This window comes from Balaenoptera physalus (genome assembly GCF_965194825.1).
Source record: "Balaenoptera physalus genome assembly, chromosome: X".
Classification (NCBI taxonomy): Eukaryota; Metazoa; Chordata; class Mammalia; order Artiodactyla; family Balaenopteridae; genus Balaenoptera; species Balaenoptera physalus.
The window spans coordinates 91,445,409-91,468,524 of record NC_138903.1 but is presented as its reverse complement, the minus strand read 5'-3'; the positions used below and the strand labels follow the sequence as shown (position 1 = coordinate 91,468,524).

General features: G+C 39.6%; 2 protein-coding genes across 3 annotated transcripts in view; both read left to right on the top strand.

The window, feature by feature from the left end:
* The first annotated feature begins 6,289 nt into the window (after positions 1–6,289).
* BEX3 (brain expressed X-linked 3) overlaps positions 6,290–23,116 on the top strand; it is a 265,627-nt gene continuing 248,800 nt past the window's right edge. The window contains exon 1 of the mRNA XM_082447792.1: positions 6,290–6,364. The gene's annotated coding sequence lies outside the window, so the exon portion shown is untranslated. The remainder of the gene's footprint in view (positions 6,365–23,116) is intronic.
* LOC309653246 (protein BEX2-like) lies at positions 6,385–7,788 on the top strand. 2 transcript variants are annotated; one of them, XM_082447811.1, is made up of 3 exons: positions 6,385–6,469; positions 6,740–6,824; positions 7,151–7,788. In XM_082447811.1, the coding sequence occupies exon 3, from the start codon at positions 7,156–7,158 to the stop codon at positions 7,540–7,542; it is 387 nt and encodes a 128-aa protein (XP_082303937.1). In that variant the 5' UTR covers positions 6,385–6,469; positions 6,740–6,824; positions 7,151–7,155; the 3' UTR covers positions 7,543–7,788. The 2 variants fall into 2 exon arrangements, with proteins under 2 accessions (XP_082303937.1, XP_082303936.1); XM_082447810.1 differs by lacking the exon at positions 6,385–6,469 and adding an exon at positions 6,523–6,612.

Genomic DNA, 23,116 nt, shown 5'->3' with positions numbered 1-23,116 from the left:
TTAAGGAATTCTAATGGAAACCCTGATGGCTTTATAAAACTGTTAACAAGAGATCAAGGATTAGCTACATAAGACTGAACTATGAATATTGTTATAATTTTTATGGTTTCTGTCTGAAATGTTAATGGCTTTTAATCTGTGTTTTCCAGATATTAAGAAACACTTCCGGGCTTCCCTGGTGGCGCAGTGGTTGAGAATCTGCCTGCTAATGCAGGAGACACAGGTTCGAGCCCTGGTCTGGGAGGATCCCGCATGCCGTGGAGCAGCTGGGCCTGTGAGCCACAACTACTGAGCCTGCGCGTCTGGAGCCTGTGCTCCGCAACAAGAGAGGCCGCGATAGTGAGAGGCCCGTGCACCGCGATGAAGAGTGGCCCCCGCTTACCGCAACTAGAAGAAGCCCTCGCACAGAAACGAAGACCCAACACAGCCAAAAAATAATAAATAAATAAATAAATAATAATTAAAAAAAAAAAAAGAAACACTTCCCCTCAAGCTAATTATGACTTACAGCGATTTGGTAAATTATTCTTTTGTAAGCAGAATTTAAAAATTTATCTTTTCTCTCTACCTGATCCCTCCATAGATTGGAAACTCTTAGGTTCCCAGCTGCCTTATCAGGTAAGTAAAGCAGTACACCTCCTGACAGGTGCAAGAATCTCAAGATATTTTGGGAATCTCAGGAAGAGAGGAATTCACCCAAATCTATAGATATTGCAGGCAGAATCTGATGGAAAGCCAGTTTTAAAAGAGCCTGTATGATCAACTACACTTAGGTAAGTAGTCAGGCCAAGTGTATTGAAACCAGAATTATTTGCAAACAAATTCATCTTCATTTGGCTATATTTGGTGGAAATGCAGGTAATTTTAGAGAGAAAAAATTTGTTTCAGCAACATACCTTTGTGGATATTAAATTCTAATGCTGTTTGTCTAAGACTCACTTCCTTACTACTCACTCATTATCCCTCATTACTATGTTACATTATTGCAAAGTTTAATTGAATTATTAAAAGGACATTCTAAGCTTGTTTCTTTTTTCTATTTATACATTTTTAATTGAAGTACAGTTGATTTACAATGTTTCAGGTATACAGCAAAGTGATTCAGTTTTATATATATATATAATATATACATTATATATATATTCTTTTTCAGATTCTTTTCCATTATAGGTTATTTCAAAATATTGACTATTTTTCCCTATGCTATACAGTAGGTCCTTGTTGTTTATCAATTTTATATATAGTAGTGTGTATCTATTAATCCCAAATTCCTAATTTATCCCTGCCCCCCTGCCCCGTTGGTAACCATAAGTTTGTTTTCTATGTCTGTGAGTCGATTTCTGTTTTATAAGTAAGTTCATTTGTATCATTTTTTTACATTTCACATATAAGTGATATCATATGATATTTGTCTTTCTCTGTCTGACTTACTTCACTTAGTATGATTATCTCTAGGTCCATCCATGTTGCTGCAAATGGCATTATTTCATTCTTTTTTATGGTTGAGTCTATTCCATTGTGTGTGTGTCTATATATAGATAGATATATAGACACACACACACACACACACACACACACACACACACACACCCCACATCTTCTTTATCCATTCATCTGCATAGACATTTAAGTTGCTTCCATATCTTGACTACTGCAAATAGTCTAAGCTTGTTTCTGAAGCTTAGACTATCTTTGGATGAAGATCAGCTGCTCCATGACCTGCAACCAGGAGGTTATGCATACTGGAAAAAACATCACTTAAAGGACTATCTCCAACCTAGATTGAAAGAACCTTATCAAGTGCTCTTAACTAGCTCATGTGCAGCAAAACTGAAGGAAATTAACTCTTGGATTCATATTTCCCACTTAGAAAAGGCCCTTGCACTGGACTGGTCTATAGAGAAGGCTGTTGACCTCAAACTCACCTTAAAACAACACTCAAACAGAGGAGAAACTAAGAGACCAAAATGAGAAGAAGATGACATCTGAAGTAGCCAGCTGACCCAAGATGCCAGATCAGGCCTGTATACCAATTACTTTGATAACTGCTCACAGTTTTGCTTATGAACCAAATGTATTTCTTTCTTGGGTTCAATCATATGTAAGTTTCAAAAAAAACAAACCAATCCAATTGTTGGGTTTATGTTCAATTACCTACATTCAGTACTTCTGGGTTGCCTTGGTGGATTTCTCCTTTCCAAGGCTCTAATTGGATGGCCCTTAGGAAATTTATTCTAGAAGAAAGAAGTTACAGTTTTGTTCAGGCTACTATTGATATTACTAAATGGGAGCCCCTCACTTGGACAATCAATCTACTTGCTCTGACCATAATAATAAATATGAATTTTCTTTTAAAATTACTTAAGCTCAATCAGAGCAAAGAGCTAAATTTCAGTCAAAGAATATAAGCTCCCTGTTATGGGATTGATTTATATGGTTAACACCAGACCACAATCATTTAAGTTTAAAAACCTCCCTTGTGTTGGGAACAATTAAACCATACTAAGGATAATCAGCCTAATAACACTAGGAAATTGGGCTAGGTGCCTTACGAACAATGTCAATATATTATTTCCCTTAAAGACAAGGATTGGTACAGAACAGACTAAATCAGATGACCTGGGGATATACTGGGCTGTACCTAATGGAAGTTCTTGGCTTAAATTCTTACTTATGACCTTACTAATGCTACTATCTATATTACTTGTATTCTGCCCATTTTACAAGATTATTGTTTCTTATATTACCAAATGTATGACTGTGCCTCTGATAAAATGATGACTAGGTGACTTGAAACAGTTGACCAAATACATAGTTCTATAAGATCAATTGATTGTAATAGTGTAACTCTAGATATGGGAAGAAGCAATAAGAGGGAATCATTTCTTGGACCATAGCAGACTAGTAAGCCAGATGGTCCAAAGACTTTTGGCTACTGTTAACAGGGCCTAGTCCAGTAATACCACATTGAATGGTCTATCAATGAAATCTTAGCCTGACCTACGCATGAACATTCCTAGTACTGTGGGACAAAATGGTCATGAAATGCCTCCCAAAACATGGTCAGGGCTTCCCTGGTGGCGCAGTGGTTAAGAATCTGCCTGCCAATGCAGGGGACACGGGTTCGAGCCCTGGTCTGGGAAGATCCCACATGCCGTGGAGCAACTAAGCCTGTGAGCCACAACTACTGAGCCTGCGCGTCTGGAGCCTGTGCTCCGCAACAAGAGAGGCCGCGACAGTGAGAGGCCCGCGCACCGCGATGAAGAGTGGCCCCCGCTAGCCACAACTGGAGAAAGCCCTCGCACAGAAAGGAAGAACCAACACAGCCAAAAAAAATAATAAATTAAAAAAAAAAAAAACATGGTCAATTTTATGACAATGGAGCAGGGGAGGGAGCGTTGGGGGGGCCCTGACTACAAAAATATGGCACTTGCCACCTGGTTCTATAAGAATGAAGTCACTTAGCCACTGCAGTTACAGACCTTTAAGACACCCTGAAAGGAGATCAGGGCAGAGATCACGAATGAGGCACTCTGTGCTCTGGGAAAACTGGCAGAACAGGCCTTCAAATCCATCAGATAATTAAATATTTTCAGAAGAAAATTTTATGAACCCAATTTTTTGCATCCTCTCATAACTAGAAAAGCACTTAAAATCATTAACAGAGACATCTGCTCCTCGTGAGTAGCAGCAACCTTCCTATGACTAGCAGCAACCTTCTACTGAGATGTGTGCTTGATTGCACATACTCCCTTCACCAAAATTATGTATATATACACTGACCTCTCCCCTGACCTCTTTGGAGCAGTTCCTCAGAGCTATCTGAGAGGCTATCTCCCAGGCTACAGTTCTCAGTAAGTCTCCAAATAAAACTGAACTGACAGTTATCATGCTGTGAACTGTTTTTCAGTCAACACTTCATGCCCACTAATATGAGTAGAATCAAAATTTCATATGATAACAAATGGTGAGGATGTGGCAAATTCAGAACTCTCATACAGTGTTGGTAGGTATGTAAAAGGGTCAACACTGTGGAAAACAGTTTGGCAGTTCCTCAAATGATTAATCATATTGTTGCCATGAAGTATGAAAACATTATGCTAAATCAAAAAGTGAGCCCCAAAAGAACACATATTATATATTGTTTCATTTATATGAAATGTCCAGAATGGGGAAATCTACAGAGATAGAAAGTACGTTTGCTTTGTATGGTTGCTTTGACCTGGAGAGGATGGGAGGATAGGAGAGTGATAGTTAAAGAGTACTTTCTGAGTTTTTCTTTGAGGTGATGAAAATGTTCTAAAATTGACTGTGGTGATGGTTGTACACATCTGTGAATAAAGTAAAAATCATTGAAGTGTACACTTTAAATGTAGATCATATGATATGTGGATTATAGCTCCATAATGCTGTTATTAAAAGACATAAATAGAGTCTTAGCCCGATTTGGTTATTAATTGAATATGAGAGACAATGAAGAAGGATTCAAGGATGATGGTCTGGTTCTGAGTTGGCCAATGGGTGGATACTAAGGCAGAAAACAAAGGGAAAAGAGGCAGGTCTAAGGTGAGAATAAATGACTAGAGTTAGTGAGACAGCATATACAGACACTTTTAACCTTTTTTAGGGGCAAAGAACCACAGCCTCTTTTGAGAATCTTCTAAAAATTATAGCCTCTCTTCCCACAAAAATGTGAATATATAATCACCTCCCATACAGATAATTTTGAATAACATTTAAGGTGTTCCACAGACTTCCATGTTTGCATGCCTAATATAAGGTTACTCAGGATTGTCAGCAGAGAATGTTCCTTGGACCCTGGCATAAGTGAGGGAGTATCAGGGTGGGTATGGACTGGAAGATAGTGACCCTGCAGCAAGGCTGTGTTCTTCCTGAGTGCACTGGAGGTGAGGAGGTAAGGGTAAGGATCTCAACTCTCTGCACTTCCCAAGCCAGGTGAGAGATAGCAGAAAGGTCCCAAAGAGGTTCCCACATGGACAAGGTGAAAAAAAGGAGAGAGCAGGCAGACCTGGGAGGCTCTCTCTGAAGCAATTACTTTTCTACAACTCTTGTAATCCCCCACCACAGAGGTGTAGAAGAGCCCCATCTGGTTTTGAGTATGAGAATAAACCCCTCATCTATCTGGGAGATAAGTCACTAGGTAGGATTTTGGGGAAGAAATGGAGGGAAGGAACCAAAGGAACTTACTCAGGTCAAGACCTTGGTCACCTGTCCATCTATATTTTTGGAGTAAGAAACAATCAGGAGCTTGAATGTAGGAAATAAGAGGCTCTGGAATGTGGCAGCAGGAAGACCAGCCCCTTCCCAACCTCTTGACAGGGCAGGGGTGATCGGATTATCTCTGCGTCCCTCAACCTGCATCAGCCTCATAGCTCTTCCCTTTGCTTAGGTCTTCAAAACCATCTTTAATAATAGCCGTTAAATTTAAGCAGACGACTTCAGTTGCCAGCAAATACTTTTCCATATTTAATGAATGTTTATTATAGTAGAATAAAATATAAATGTTTATTAATAAAACTTGAAATCTGTCCCAGAAGGAATATAAAGGTAGATTATTTACATAAAATAGCCAAGATTTGACAATCAGACTCCTCCGTGAATATTAACTTCACAGATAATTTTCAAAACATCGCGACTGTGTTTAGAAAGATTTCCCCCATTTTTTTAATTCCATAAAATTCTGAAACAAGCTAGAATATTCTAAAAATGAAGTTGTGTGGAGCCCAAAGAAATTACTTTCTGTGTGGTGCAAGAGAACATAAACAATGAGTTTTCTTTTTTTTTTTTTAACTTCCCCAGGTTGAAGCATGTCTTTCAAAAAACGAAATTTCCTAATTTCAGGTTTTTTAGAGGCATACTGATTTTTAAAAAGGAAATAAAGAGAAATTACTAGGAAGCAAATACTATACAGCTAGTGAGAACAGGAGAAAAAAGCAGAAAGGGCCAAAGTCAATACCAAGGCCTTGGAGTGGTGGGAAGGGAGGTGCAGACTCTCCCTGGTAACCAGAGAAGGTCAAACCCCAAACATAAGGGCAGTGAGGCCGCCTGTGGGCCCTCGGATCGGAAAGGACCAAGCTGAGGAACCAGACCTAGCGTACAGCTGCGTGTAGGGGGAGATCTTGCGTGCGGAGGTTATGGGGAGGGTCCTGTTGAACTCTCCGTCGGCCCCGGTGGGTGGGGAGGAGGATCTGAGGGCGAGGTCAGCGGTGACGCGAAACCCTCACGTGACCGCGAGCTGCAGAGCGACGCAGCCTTTGGTGCAGTCGTCACTCTTTTCTGGGTACCAGCTCCCCTCTGCCCTACGCACGGCGGGCTGGCATCGGGCCCGGGGGAAGCGGAGCAGGTAAGGGCTCCGGGGTCCGCGCTCTGACGCCTGGGCGGCAGCTGCCAGCCAACCCCAGAGGCCGGCTCATGGGTTCAGAGCAGGGGATCACCGCGGCGGGTCCCAGTGAGCTCTCTCCACACCCTTGCTTTCTTGGGACAGAAATAGGGCCCCCCCCTGGGGTGAGGGTTGCAGGGGCAGCAGAGTTCCAGGCCGCAAAGCAACTTAAGAGCGATGGGAAATCATCTCTGAGTTCCTGCAGGGCAATGGTGAACCCGGGAAGGGGGCGGTGGACGCAGGTCGGGGGTGGCGGCGGGGGGTGGGCGATGAGGGGCGGTGGTTCGGCGCCGAGAGCTTGGCGACAGTACTCGCTCCCTCCATCCCTGCCTTCTGCAGGTCTGCGGATCTAAGTGTCAAGTGTTGCGGCGACGCACTTGCAGCGAGAATCGGGAGGAGGAGGAGACAGCAAGGATAGGCCCAGGTCGGTGCAGGGGACGGTGTGTGTGGGTGGGTGCAGAGCCCCGTTATACCCCCTCCCACCTTCCCCATGCCCCGTCCTCCACTTTGTTGTTTGAAGAGGCCTGTGGGAGGAATCTGTAGGGAAAATGGTGGGTTTGAGAGGAGGGAGGGAAAGAACTGAGGGGGGGGAGGGGTCGGACTGGGGGCCCCCTAGAGGGCTCATGAAGCCTTTCAGGTGGGAAAATGAAATTAAAAAAATAATAATAACACATGCCCTCCAGGCCTCTGTCCTTGGTGCTGATCTATCCACGAAAAATGCAGCCCTTTTTCTTGTCTTTTGTCTCCTAGGAGCAATGGCGTCCAAAGAGGAACAAGTGATGAAAAATATCAACATGGAAAATGCCAACGAGGAAAATGATAAAAAGGATGAAAAAGAGCAACTTGCTAATAAAGGAGAGCCTTTGGCCCTACCTTCGGGATATGGTGAATATTGTGTACCTGGAGGAAATCATAGGCGGTTCCATGTTAGGCAGCCCATCCTGCAGTATAGATGGGACATGACTCAGAGGCTTGAAGAGCCACAGGCAAGGATGAGAGAGGAGAATATGGAAAGGATTGGGGAAGAGATGAGACAACTCATGCAAAAGCTGAGGGAAAAGCAGTCGAGTCACAGTCTGCGGGCAGTTAGCACTGACCCCCCTCACCATGACCATCATGATGAGTTTTGCCTTATGCCTTAAATCCTGATGTTCTCCCTGAAGTTAATAGGGAGACACACCTGCTTCCTAAACTTACATGTTCATAATGTACCTCTGTTGTAAACCTGTTGATGCCACTCATTTCTGGTGGGTCTCGTATTACCAGCTTCTAGTTGAATGTGTTTTTGACCCAGTCTGTAAGATTCTGTTAGCAGAAGAATTTTACCTATTGCATGGCAAGATGCTTATTATATACTGTGAAGTTAATAAAGCAGTTTTAAAAAGCAATCTATGTATTCTTTTTTATTTCAAATCTCATATTTATCTAATACATGAGGAGAAAAATGCTGAAATTAAATATACCAAAAGATTAATACAGGGACTCGATTCTATGAGATGGTTTGATGTGTTTTCTTTTATAATTTAGTTTGAGAAGATATGCAAACTATTTTTAATGACTTTATGAGAGCCATAGGGTCACAATAAATACTTGGTCCCTAAATTTGGATCTTTTAGCTAGATGAATAAACCCATGAATTCTTTATAAATTAGGGACTATATTTGCTTTACTTGACTGTGAAACAAGGTCAGGAGTGTGTGAGCTGTGTTTCCCTATTTTTGCCCCCATTCCCACATATTAGGCAAGAACCCCCTCCCCTCACATTTTCCCTTCAAATATTTAGCAGAGTCGCCAAAGATAGATCTGCCCAATACAACATCCCTCTTCCCCTTCAGGGCTGCAATTTCTGCTAGTCAAGGTGTGATTTCTGCCTGACAAAAACTTAACAAAGTACGATTAATAACGATTGAGTCAGGAGCTCTGAGTTCTTGTCTCATTCCATCCCTGAATAAAATAACCTTGGATATGTAACTTCAGTTCTCTAGAGGAGATTACTTGCAATTTCTAAAGGAACACTGAATTTATTTAATAATGTCCTAGTGTTTCTAAAAGTATGCTGATCAGCCACCTGTGTGAGAATCACCTGAGGAGTTTCTTGAAAATGTCCCACTCCAAATCTACTAAATGGAGCTCCAGAACTTTCGTTTTTAACAAACTTCCCTGGTGATTCTGATGCACATTAACATTTAAAAGGCTACTGTTGTGTATATACTTACTATGATCTCAATTCTTCAATAGGAACAAGAATAATTAGAAGAACATAAAGATGAATGTCTGAATTCAATGGAGAGAAACATTAAAATGCAAAGGATGAGAAAAATTTAAAGACCTTTAGATTTACTACATAAAAATTGAAAGTGTATACACTAAAAAGTTAACAATGGTTATCTCTTGAGGGATATTGGGTGATTTTTTTCTTTGTACTAAACTACATTTTTCTTAAGGAATATGGATTACTTGTGCAAAAAAGAAATAAAAGCCAATAATAGATCCAGATCCAAAGAACTCTTCAGTGAGCTTATAAATGCAATGGAGGCACTTAAAACATTCTCATTGACAGAAAGATATATAGATTTCAAATTACTTATGGATATGGTATTCATGCCTTGGTTTAATTTTCTCTCCTACTGAATGTAGGCAAAATCACTGTCTTACTTCTAATCAATAGAATACAGCAAAAGTGATGTGATGTCACTTCTGTGATTGCATAACAGAAGATTATGACTTCTCTCTTGCTAGGAGACTCTCTCCCTGTCCCCTACCCCCTTGCTGGCTTTGATGAAACAAGCTGCCATGTTGGAGAGGCCCATATGGCAAAAACCTGAGAGTCTTAACAGCCAACAGGCAGTGAGGAACTAAGACTCTCAGTTCTATAGCTCTTGAGGGAGTGAATCTTGCCAAAAAACATAAGTGAGTTTGGAAACAGATGCTTCCCTACTCAAGCCTTCAGATAAGACCCTGGCCCTGGACAACAAATTGATTGCAGATTTGTAAAAGACCCCGAGGCAGAAGACACAGATTAGCCACACCCAGACTTCTGATTCACAGAACCTCTAGGATAATAACTGTGTGTGGTTTTAAGTTGCTAAATTTTGGGGTAATTTGTTACACAACAATGGTTAGCTGATACAGTATGTGTCTCTAAAGGATAATGATGCTTTTAAAACATAACCACAGTACCATAATCACAAACAAATGTGGGAAACAATTATTTAATATCCAGTCATTGTTCAAATTTCCAGTGGTCTCATATTTTTTAACCCCAAACTATATAAACTAACAAAAAATAAAATTCTAACCACAAACTATATGTTAACAAAAAATAAATTGGCCAACACTATTGGCCTTGCCAGGTTGCAAATAACAGGAACAACCTAATGTAAAGTTTTCTACTGGGAATCTGACAAGAGTGTGTGTTTGAAAAAGAGTCTCATATCCAACATAGACCTGAAGCCACAGATTCTGAAAATCTAGCAAATGTTAAGAGAGAAACTAGTGTGTTCTATGCAATGAAAATATAGGGTAGAGTCAAGGTCAGGAAGGGGCATTACACAGACAACTTCATAACCCAAAACAGTCATTTGAGATTCTGACACCTGCATTTTGCAGAAGTATTGGAAAACAGTTATATTTAATCAAATTTGCCAAAATAATCTGTTTAACTCCAGAAAGAAAAGCATTGGATAGAAAAAGTGGCTGTCAGGCTGGCAATGTTGGAAAGATGCAGGTATAAATCATCATATTACTAATCATTCCTGTGGTTGAGTAAATACCTACAAAAAAAAAGTGCTCTTATGGTTAGAGGAAACGTAGGACTGAGATAACAGGATGAACAAGCAGGTATATGAAACCATTTTATCATCTAGTTTGACTGAATAAGGCATGGAGTATGTTTTTAAGAAGTCTTTTTTTCCCAAGAAACACAAAATTCAGAGGACTAACATAAGTACATGGAGGATGGGAATTCCCTGGCGGTCCAGTGGTCAGGACTCGGTGCTTTCACTGGGGCCTGGTTCAATCCCTGGTCAGGGAACTAAGATCCCACAAGCTGCATGGTGCATCCAAAAAAGAAAAAAGATAAGTACATGGAGGATGTAATTTGTGGGTCCCCAGGACCTCAAATCTTGAAAATGAGGATCCCCTCTGAGAGTTCTAAATGGATAAATCTGATAGATAATGAACATGGCTTTCCATCTCTGTGAATAACACAAGAAATTATCTGTGAATGTGATTCTAAAAAGGTTGCGAAGATCTAGTATTCCAATCAGCATCATTTGGGAGCTGTCCAATGAAAGCAGGAACATGGAAATGCTCCAGGAAGGAAAATAATAATAATATGCCCATAAGAAGCAAGGTCTTGGAAATCCTTTAAGAGACTTGAGGTTAAAACAGGTAGAAGTCCAAGGAACATTTTAAAGGATTTTAAGGGAAAAAACTATGAAATAGATGGCATAAATGTGCCATAAGAGAGAAGGAAACATGCAAAAACACGACAAAAAATAAAGCAAAATGAGCTGAAGGGGGTTCTGACCATAATATCCAGCTGTCCCAGTGAGGAAATGTATTCAGAAAAGATATCAATTAATGCATAGTCGAGGTACTAAAAATAGATCTCTTTAAAAAGAATAATAAGGAATTTCATTTCATGCATAACTGGAAAATAAAGTTGTCTTCTGAATGTCAAAGAACTAAAATTCACCATACACATTATGAATCAATGTAATAAGCTAAGGAGTTAATGTAAAAGTTTGGGTTCCAGAAAATAACAGAATTTACAAAACCAAAGGGAAAAGTAGATGGGCAGATAAGCTACCTAACACCTACAGTGATCCCCAGACAGAAAAAAATCAGATGTGTAACCAGTGCTAAAGCCAGTGGTGTGCTGATAAACTAAATGTTAAACAACTGGGTTTCCAGTAAACTATGTGTAGTGTTAGCTTATTTCCATTGTGTAAATACTCCTACTACAGCTGATTTTCAGTTACCAACATGATGTCACTTAATGCAAAGTTCAGAAGAGATATGTATAATTAACTGTCCTGAGCCAGTAAGAGCTGGCTTTAGCACACCACTGGCTGAGAGCTTCCCTTATCAAGGTGGATAAAACGGAGACAATACTATGCAATGAAAATGAAAGATAAGAATGGGAAAAGGAAATGTGTTTCGGAAAGGAGATGTAGGATGAGCATAAAGGAGAGAAAGATAAAAGAAAAAGAAACAGAAGATAAGAGAAAAAGGACTAGAGGAGTGTGTGTGTGTGTGTGTGTGTGTGTGTGTGTGTGTGTGCATGTGTAGAGAGAGAGAGGGAGGGAGATTGGTAGATTACCGAGACATGGATACTCCTAGGCGATTTAAAGGAGTGTTTGTAAAAGCACAGACTGGAGTCAGGCAGACTTTAGTTCAAATATTGGCATCATCACAAGTTTTGTGACCTTAAACAAAGTTGGTCAACCTCCCTTAGTTTCATTTCTCTCATTGGTAAAGTGTGGAAAGTGTTTAGCAAGATGCCTGTCATATACTAAGCTCCCAGTAAATGTTAGCTGTTAATGTTATAACACATGTAAAATGAAAAAAAAAAAAAAAAAGGTTTAGGTCACCAAAAATGAGTAGCCTAATGTTTCAAAGTTAATAAAATTAGTGGATTTTTGAAAGTATGTATTGATCCCAGTAGTTAAAAGTTGGCATAAAAAGGATTACATTTGGTAAAAACAATTTGTCGCACAAGGTGCTGTTCAATTTTTGAATCATTATTGATAATTAATAATTGAGAAATTGCACAAGAAAATCCAGAGTTTAAGTTTCCATGAAAACTCAGTAAGTCTGTCAACACTGAGCCTGCATTCCCATGTTGCACCAATTAACTAGAAGGAGCTAGTGGTGGCTTCAATTCTTTAGAAAGACACGTGCTTCAGTTTAACTTTTTGTACCCAGATTTTTTTATTCAAATTATATAGTTACCTCTCTGGCCCTTAGAGGCACTTCAGTTTGTAGCCCCTAATCCGTATCAACTGCATTTCAAAAGTAATTTGAAGCAATGGTTCAGCAGATAAGTAGGATTTAGCCTAATTTGGGACTCAAGACATTTTTATGTTCCAAATCTGCAGTGTCCAATATGATAACCATGAGCCACATGTGGCTATTGAGAACTTGAAATGTGATTAATATAATTTGAGACAGGTAAAAGTGTAAAGCACACACAGGATTTCAAACACATAGTATAAAAAAAGAATGTAAAATATCTTATCAATAATTTTTATATGGATTATATGATAAAATGATAACATTTTGGATATACAGTGTTAAATAAAATATACTTTAAAATTAATTTCACCAGTTACTTTTTCTTTTAAAAAATGAGACTACTAGAAAATTTAAAATTAGATACGTGGCTCACATTATCTTTATATTGAAACGCAACATTCCAAATCATTTTTAAGATACAACACATTTTTTTTATTAATTAATTTATTTATTTATGGCTGTGTTGGGTCTTCGTTTCTGTGCGAGGGCTTTCTCTAGTTGTGGCAAGTGGGGGCCACTCTTCATCGCGGTGCGCGGGCCTCTCACTATCGCGGCCTCTCTTGTTGCGGACCACAGGCTCCAGACACGCAGGCTCAGTAATTGTGGCTCATGGACCTAGTTGCTCCGCGGCATGTGGGATCTTCCGAGACCAGGGCTCGAATCCGTGTCCCCTGCGTTGGCAGGGAGATTCTCAACCATTGCGCCACCAGGGAAGCCCCACAGCACATTTTTTAATTAAAAAATAATCTTATTTTTAAAATTTCTGATAGCAAATGATACACATTCATTTTGGAAAACACAAAGGAGCATAAAGAAGAAATTATAAAAAATCATCTTAATCCTGCTAAACGTTGTTAAATATTTCAGTTTCTTTTCTTTTAGTCTTTTTTCTACACAAAATATTCATAAATGAAATCTAGTTCTCTAAAAATTGAATAATACTGTATACACTGTTTTGTATGTTCCTCTTTCACTTAACATTTTAAGATAATCCTTTTCCACTATCCTTAAGAATTATTTCAAACAAAGTTGTTACTTAAATGGATTGACAAATTGAATATAATAATGACAGAACTGGGAGAAAATACAGATGATTATTTAACTTAAGCATGCTAAAGACATTTCTCAACATATAACCCAAGGCTGAAATTATGCAGAAAAATAACTCTTATTACATTAAAAATAAGCCTTTAGAGACCTTCAAGATGGCGAAGGAATAAGACGTGAAGATCACCTTCCTCCCCACAAATACATCAGAAATATATCTACATGTGGAAAAACTCCTACAGAACACCTACTGAAAGCTGGCAGAAGACCTCAGACTTCCCAAAAGGCAAGAAACTCCCCACGTACCTGGGTAGGGTAAAAGAAAAAAGAAAAAACAGAGACAAAAGAATAGAGATGGGACCTGCACCTCTGGGAGGGAGCTGTGAAGGAGGAAAGGTTTCCACACACTAGGAAGCCCCTTCACTGGCGGAGACGGGGGTGGCGTGGGGAAAGCTTCGAAGCCACAGAGGAGAGCATAGCAACAGGGTGAAAAGGGCAGAGCAGAGAGATTCCTGCACAGAGGATCAGTGCCGACCAGGGCTCACCAGCCTGAGAGGCTTGTCTGCTCACCCACCAGGGTGGGTAGGGGCTGGGAGCTGAGGCTCCGGCTTCGGAGGTCAGATCCCAGGGAGAGGACTGGGGTTGGCCACGTGAACACAGCCTGAAGGGGCTAGTGCACCTCAGCTAGCCAGGAGGGAGTCCAGGAAAAAGTCTGGAGCTGCCGAAGAGACAAGAGACCATTGTTTCGGGGTGCGCAAGGAGAGGGGATTCAGAGCACTGTCTAAACGAGCTCCAGAGATGGGTGCAAGCTGCGGCTATCAGCGTGGACACCAGAGACGGGCATGAAACGCTAAGGCTGCTACTGCAGCCACCAAGAACCCTGTGTGCAAGCACAGGTCACTATCCACACCTCCCCTCCCGGGAGCCTGTGCAGCCCACCACTGCTAGGGTCCCGTGATCCAGGGACAAGTTCCCAGGGAGAACACACGAAGCACCTCAGACTGTTGCAACATCACACCGGTCTCTGCCACTGCAGGCTCACCCCACGTTCCATACCCCTCCCTCCCCCTGGCCTGAGTGAGCCAGAGCCCCCTAATCAGCTGCTACTTTAACCCCATCCCATCTGAGCGAAGAACAGACGCCCTCAGGCGACCTACATGCAGAGGTGGGGCCAAATCCAAAGCTGAACCCCAGGAGCTGTGCGAACAAAGAAGAGAAAGGGAAATATCTCCCAGTAGCCTCAGGAGCAGCGTATTAAATCTCCACAATCAACTTGATGTACCCTGCATCTGTGGAATACCTGAATAGACAACGAATCATCCCAAAATTGAGGTGATGGACGACGGGAGCAACTGTAGACTTGGGGTTTGCTTTCTGCATCTAATTTGTTTCTGGTCTTATGTTTATCTTAGTTTAGTATTTAGAGTTTATTATCATTAGTAGCTTTGTTTATTGAATTGGTTGCTCTTTTCCTTTTATTTTAATATATAGATATATATTTTTCCCCCTTTTTCTCTTTCTGTGAGTGTGTATGTATATGCTTCTTTGTGTGATTTTGTCTGCATAACTTTGCTTTTACCATTTGTCCTACGGTTCTGTCTGTCTCTCTCTTTTTTTTTTTTAATATACTTTTTAGTGCTTGTTACCATTGGTGGATTTGTTTTTTTGGTTGGTGTCTCTTCTTTCTTACTTTCTTTTATTACTTTTAAATTTTTTTATTTTTAATAATTTTTTCAATTTTTATTCTAATACCTTTATTTTATTTTATTTTACTTTGTTCTTTCTTTTTTTCTCCCTTCTCTTCTGAGCAGTGTGGCTGACAGGGTCTTTGATCTCCAGCTGGGTGTCAGGTCTGTGCTTCTGAGATGGGAGAGCTGAGTTCAGGACATTGGTCTACCAGAGTCCTCCCAGCTCCACATAATATCAAACAGCGAAAGCTCTCTCAGAGATCTCCATCTCAGCACTAAGACCCAACTCCACTCAACGACCAGCATGCTACAGTGCTGCATACCCAATGACAAACAACTAACAAGACACAAACACAACCCCACCCATTAGCAGAGAGGTTGCCTAAAATCATAATAAGGTCACAGACAGCCCAAAACACAACACCAGATGCAGTCCTGTCACCAGAAAGACAAGATCCAGCCTCATGCACCAGAACACAAGCACCAGTCCATTCCACCAGGAAGCATTCACAACCCACTGAATCAACTGTATCCACTGGGGGCAGACACCAAAAACAATGGGAACTATGAACATGCAGCCTGCAAAAAGGAAACCCCAAACACAGTAAGTTAAGCAAAATGAGAAGGCAGAGAAACACACAGCAGATGAAGGAGCAAGGTAAAAACCCACCACACCAAACAAATAAAGAGGAAATAAGTAGTCTACTGGAAAAAGAATTCAGAGTAATGACAGTACAGATGATCCAAAATCTTGGAAATAGATGGAGAAAACACAAGAAACGTTTAACAAGGACACAGAAGAACTAAAGAGCAAACAAACAGTGATGAACAACACAATAAATGAAATTAAAAATTCTCTAGAAAGAATCAATAGCAGAATAACTGAGGCAGAAGAACAGATAAGTGACATGGAAGATAAAATAGTGAAAATAACTACCACAGAGCAGAATAAAGAAAAACGAATGAAAAGAATTGAGGACAGTCTCAGAGACATCTGGGACAACATTAAACACACCAACATGCGAAATATAGGGTTCCCAGAAGAACAAGAGAAAAAGAAAGGGACTGAGAAAATATTTGAAGAGATCATAGTTGAAAACTTTCCTAATATGGGAAAGGAAAGAGTCAACCAAGTCCATGAAGCACAGAGAGTCCCATACAGGATAAATGCAAGTGGAAACATGCCAAGACACATAATAATCAAACTATCAAAAATTAAATAGAAAGAAAAAATATTAAAAGTAGCAAGGGAAAAACAACAAAAAACATAGACGGAAATCCCCATAAGGTTAACAGCTGATCTTTCAGCAGAAACTCCGCAAGCCAGAAGGGACGGGCAGGATATATTTAAAGTGATGAAATGGAAGAACCTACAACCAAGATTACTATACCCAGCAAGGATCTCATTCAGATTTGACACAGAAATTAAAACCTTTACAGACAAGCAAAAGCTAAGAGAATTCAGCACCACCAAACGAGCTTTACAACAAATGCTAAAGGAACTTCCCTAAGCAGGAAACACAAGAAAAAGAAAAGACCTACAATAACAAACCCAAAACAATTAAGATAATGGTAATGGGAACATACATATCGATAACTACCTTAAATGTAAATGGATTAAAGGTTCCAACCAAAAGACATAGACTGGCTGAATGGATAAAAAAACAAGACCCATATATACGCTGTCTACAAGACACTCACTTCAGACCTAGGGACACATACAGACTCAAAGTGAGGGGATAGAAAAAGATATTCCATGCAAATGGAAATCAAAAGAAAGCTGGAGTAGCAATTCTCATATCAGACAAAATAGACTTTAAAATAAAGACTATTACAAGAGACAAAGAAGGACACTACATAATGATCAAGGGATCAATCCAAGAAGAAGATATAACAATTGTAAATATTTATGCACCCAACATAGAGGCACCTCAGTACATAAGGCAAATGCTAACAGCCATCAAAGGGGAAATCGACATTAACACAATCAATCATAGTAGGGAAATTTAACACCCCACTTCCACCAATGGACAGATCATCCAAAGAGAAAATTAATAAGGAAACACAAGCTTTAAATGATACATTGAACAAGGTGGACTTAATTAATATTTATAGGACATTCCATCCAAAAACAACAGAAAATACTTTCTTCTCAAGTGCTCATGGAACATTCTCCAGGATAGATCATACCTTGGGTCACAAAGTAACCCTTGGTAAATTTAAGAAAATTGAAATCCTATCAACTATCTTTTCCGACTACAACACTATAAGACTAAATATCAGTTACAGGGAAGAATCTGTAAAAACATACAAATACATGGAGGCTAAACAATACACTACTAAATAACCAAGAGATCACTGAAGAAATCAAAGAGGAAATCAAAAAATACCTAGAAACAAATGACAATGAAAACATGACGACCCAAACCTATAGGATGCAGCAAAAGCAGTCCTAAGTGGGAAGTTTATAGCAATGCAAACCGACCTCAAGAAACAAGAAACATCTCAAATAAACAACCTAACCTTACACCTAAAGCAATTAGAGAAAGAAGAACAAAAAACCCCCAAAGTTAGCAGAAGGAAAGAAATCATGAAGATCAGATCAGAAATAAAGGAAAAAGAAATGAAGAAAAGAAGAGCAAAGATCAATAAAACTAAAAGTTCGTTCTTTGAGAAGAAAAACAAAATTGATAAACCATTAGCCAGACTCATCAAGAAAAAAAGGGAGAAGACTCAAATCAATAGAATTAGAAATGAAAAAGGAGAGTAATAACTGACACTGCAGAAATACAAAGGATCATGAGACATTACTACAAGCAATTATATGCCAATAAAGTGGACAACCTGGAAGAAATGGACAAATTCTTAGAAAAGCAACCTTCCGAGACTGAACCAGGAAGAAATAGAAACTATAAGCAGACCAATCACAAGCACTGAAATTGAGACTGTGAATAAAAATCTTCCAACAAACAAAAGCCCAGGACCAGATGGCTTCACAGGCGAGTTCTATCAAACATTTAAAGAAGAGATAACACCTATCCTTCTCAAACTCTTCCAAAATATAGCAGAGGGAGCAACACACCCAAACACGTTCCACAAGGCCACCATCACCCTGATACCAAAACCAGAGAAAGATGTCACAAAGAAAGAAAACTATAGGCCAATATCACTGATGAACATAGATGCAAATATCCTCAACAAAGTACTAGCAAACAGAAATCAGCAGCACATTAAAAGGATTATACACCATGATCAATTGGGGTTAATCCCAGGAATGCAAGGATTCTTCAATATACGCAAATCAATCAATGTGATACACCATATTAACAAACTGAAGGGGAAAAACCATATGATCATCTCCATAGATGCAGAAAAAGCTTTCCAGAAAATTCAACACCCATTTATGATAAAAACCCACCAGGAAGTAGGCAGAGAGGGAACTTACCTCAACATAATAAAGGCCATATATGACAAACCCACAGACAACATTGTTCTCAGTGGTGAAAAACTGAAACCATTTCTTCTAAGATCAGGAGCAAGACAAGGGTGCCCACTCTCACCACTATTATTCAACATAGTTTTGGAAGTTTTAGCCACAGCAATCAGAGAAGAAAAAGAAATAAAAGGATCCAAATCGGAAAAGAAGAAGTAAAGCTGTCACTGTTTGAAGATGACATAATACTATACATAGAGAATCCTAAAGATGCTACCAGAAAACTACTAGAGCTAATCAATGAATTTGGTAAAGTAGCAGGATACAAAATTAATGCGCAGACATCTCTTGCATTCCTATACACTAACGATGAAAAATCTGAAAGAGAAATTAAGGAAACACTCCCATTTACCATTGCAACAAAAAGAATAAAATATCTAGGAATAAACCTACCTAAGGAGACAAAAGACCTGTATGCAGAAAATTATAGGACACTGATGAAAGAAATTAAAGATGATACAAATAGATGGAGAGATATACCATGTTCTTGCATTGGAAGAATCAACATTGTGAAAACGACTCTACTACCCAAAGCAATGTACAGATTCAATGCAATCCCTATCAAAGTACCACTGGCATTTTTCACAGAACTAGAACAAAAAATTTCACAATTTGTATGGAAACACAAAAGACCCCGAATAACCAAAGCAATCTTGCGAAGGAAAGACAGAGCTGGAGGAATCAGGCTCCTGGACTTCAGACTATACTGCAAAGCTACAATAATCAAGACAGTATGGTACTGGCACAAAAACAGAAATATAGATCAATGGAACAGGATAGAAAGCCCAGAGATAAACCCACGCACATATGGTCACCTTATTTTTGATAAATGAGGCAATAATATACAATGGAGAAAAGACAGCCTCTTCAATAAGTGGTGCTGGGATGGGGGAGGGGGCAAGATGGCGAAAGAGTAAGACGCGGAGATCACCTTCCTTCCCACAGATACATTAGAAATACATCTACACATGGAACTGATCCTACAGAACACCCACTGAACGCTGGCAGAAGATGTCAGACCTCCCAAAAGCCGTGTGGATGAAAGGCTCTTGGTGCTCCAGCCAGGCATCAGGGCTGTGCCTCTGAGGTGGGAGAGCCAACTTCAGGACACGGGTCCACAAGAGACCTCCCAGCTCCATGTAATACCAAATGGCGAAAATCTCTCTGAGATCTCCATCTGAACATCAAGACCCAGCTTCACTCAATGACCAGCAAGATACAGTGCTGGACACCCTATGCCAAACAACTAGCAAGACAGGATCACAGCCCCATCCATTAGCAGTGAGGCTGCCTAAAATCATAATAAGGCCACAGACACCCCAAAAAACACCAACAGACGTGGACGTGCCCACCAGAAAGACAAGATCCAGCCTCATCCACAAGAACACAGGCACTAGTCCCCTCCACCAGGAAGCCTACACAACCCACTGAACCAACCTTAGCCACTGGGGACAGATACCAAAAACAACGGGAACTACGAACCTGCAGCCTGCAAAAAGGAGACCCCAAACACAGTAAGATAAGCAAAATGAGAAGACAGAAAAACACACAGCAGATGAAGGAGCAGGGTCAAAACACACCAGACCTAACAAATGAAGAGGAAATTGGTAGTCTACCTGAAAAAGAATTCAGAATAATGATAGTAAGGATGATCCAAAATCTTGGACATAGAATAGACAAAATGCAAGAAACGTTTAACAAGGACATAGAAGAACTAAAGAGGAATCAAGCAACAATGAAAAACACAATAAATGAAATTAAAAATACTCTAGACGGGATCAATAGCAGAATAACTGAGGCAGAAGAACGGATAAGTGACCTGGAAGATAAAATGGTGGAAATAACTACCACAGAGCAGGATAAAGAAAAAAGAATGAAAGAACTGAGGACTGTCTCAGAGACCTCTGGGACAACATTAAATGCACCAACATTCGAATTATAGGGGTCCCAGAAGAAGAAGAGAAAAAGAAAGGGACTGAGAAAATATTTGAAGAGATTATAGTTGAAAAATTCCCTAATATGGGAAAGGAAATAGTTAATCAAGTCCTGGAAGCACAGAGAGTCCCATACAGGATAGATCGAAGGAGAAACACGCCAAGACACATATTAATCAAACTATCAAAAATTAAATATAAAGAAAACATATTAAAAGCAGCAAGGGAAAACCAACAAATAACACACAAGGGAATCCCCATAAGGTTAACAGCTGATCTTTCAGCAGAAACTCTGCAAGCCAGAAGGGAGTGGCAGGATATACTTAAAGTGATGAAGGAGAAAAACCTACAACCAAGATTACTCTACCCAGCAAGGATCTCATTCAGATTTGATGGAGAAATTAAAACCTTTACAGACAAGCAAAAGCTGAGAGAATTCAGCACCACCAAACCAGCTTTACAACAAATGCTAAAGGAACTTCTCTAGGCAAGAAACACAAGAGAAGGAAAACACCTACAATAATAATTGGTGCCGGGAAAATTGGACAGCTACATGTAAAAGAATGAAATTAGAACACTCTCTAACACCATACACAAAAATAAACAGAAAATGGAATAGAGACCTTAATGTTATGCCAGACACTATAAAACTCTTAGAGGAAAACATAGGCAGGACACTCTATGACATAAATCACAGCAAGATCCTTTTTGACCCAGCTCCTAGAGAAATGGAAATAAAAACAAAAATAAACAAATGGGACCTAATGAAACTTAAAAGCTTTTGCACAGCAAAGGAAACCATAAAGAAGACGAAAAGACAACCCTCAGACTGGGAGAAAATATTTGCAAATGAAGCAACTGACAAATGATTAATCTCCAAAATATACAAGCAGCCCTTGCAGCTCAATATCAAAAAAACAAACAACCCAATCCAAAAATGGGTAGAGGATCTAAACAGACATTTCTCCAAAGAAGATATACAGATTGCCAACAAACACTTGAAAGGATGCTCAACATCACTAATCATTAAAGAAATGGAAATCAAAACTACAATGAGGTATCACCTCACACCAGTCAGAATGGCCATCATCAAAAAATCTACAAACAATGAATTCTGGAGAGGGTGTGGAGAAAAGGGAACCCTCTTGCACTGTTGGTGGGAATGTAAATTGATACAGCCACTATAGAGAACAGTATAGAGGTTCCTTAAAAAACTAAAAATAGAACTACCATACGACCCAGCCATCCCACTACTGGGCATATACCCTGAGAAAACCATAATTCAAAACGAGTCATGGACCACAATGTTCACTGAAGCTCTATTTACAATAGCCAGGACATGGAAGCAACCTAAGTGTCCATCGATATATGAAGGGATGAAGAAGATGTGGCACATATATACAATGGAATATTACTCAGCCAAAAAGGAAACGAAATTGAGTTATTTGTAATGAGGTGGATGGACCTAGAGTCTGTCATACAGAGTGAAGTAAGTCAGAAAGAGAAAAACAATTACCATATGCTAACACATATATATGGAATCTAAGAGAAAAAAAAAAAAGGTTCTGAAGAACCTAGGGGCAGGACAGGAATAAAGACGCAGATGTAGAGAGTGGAGTTGAGGACACGGGGAGGGGAAAGGGTAAGCTGGGACGAAGTGAGAAAGTAGCATGGATTAATATATACTACCACATATAAAATAGATAGCTAGTGGGTAGCAGCCACATAGCACAGGGAGATCAGCTTGGTGCTTTGTGACCACCTAGAGCATTGGGATCGGGAGGGTGGGAGGGAGACGCAAGAGGGAGGAGATATGGGGATATATGTATATGTATAACTGAGTCACTTTGTTGTAAGGAGAAACTAACACACCATTGTAAAGAAATTATACTCCAATAAAGATGTTAAAAAAATAAAAATAAAAATATGCTTTTACATGATATTAGTATAATTTTAAAAGGCAAAGAAAATACTGGAAAAATAACATATAGGAAAAACAAAGAGTTAATATTATAACTATATATTGAATTGGGTTCAAATTATCAAGGAAACGGCAACACAGATATCAAAATGGACAAGAAAGATAAAGGTAAACCATTTTACAATTGAGTAATAGACATGTGGAATAAATGATGTTTCATCAGTATTCAAGGAAATGCAAATGAGAACAAAAAACATTTTCAAGTCACAGGTTGGTAAATAATCTTAATAACGATAACAACCAACATTTACTGACCACTTATAATCTAAGCACTTTACATGACTTATTTAATTTCCCTAACCACGCAAGTTGCGTGCAGATACCATTGTTAGGCCCATTTTGTAGTTAAGGATAATGAACCACATACCCAAAGCCACATCACTATTAAGTTGTGGAGCTGGAATTTGAACAGACAGTCTGACTTCTGAGTCCATGCCATTATTAGTGATTTATCCTCGAGGTGAAGGTTCAGAAAAATGGCCACTTTCATGCAGTGCTGGTGAGAATGAGAACTGACAACTTTTCTGAAAGTTAGTTTGAAAACATGTTTCA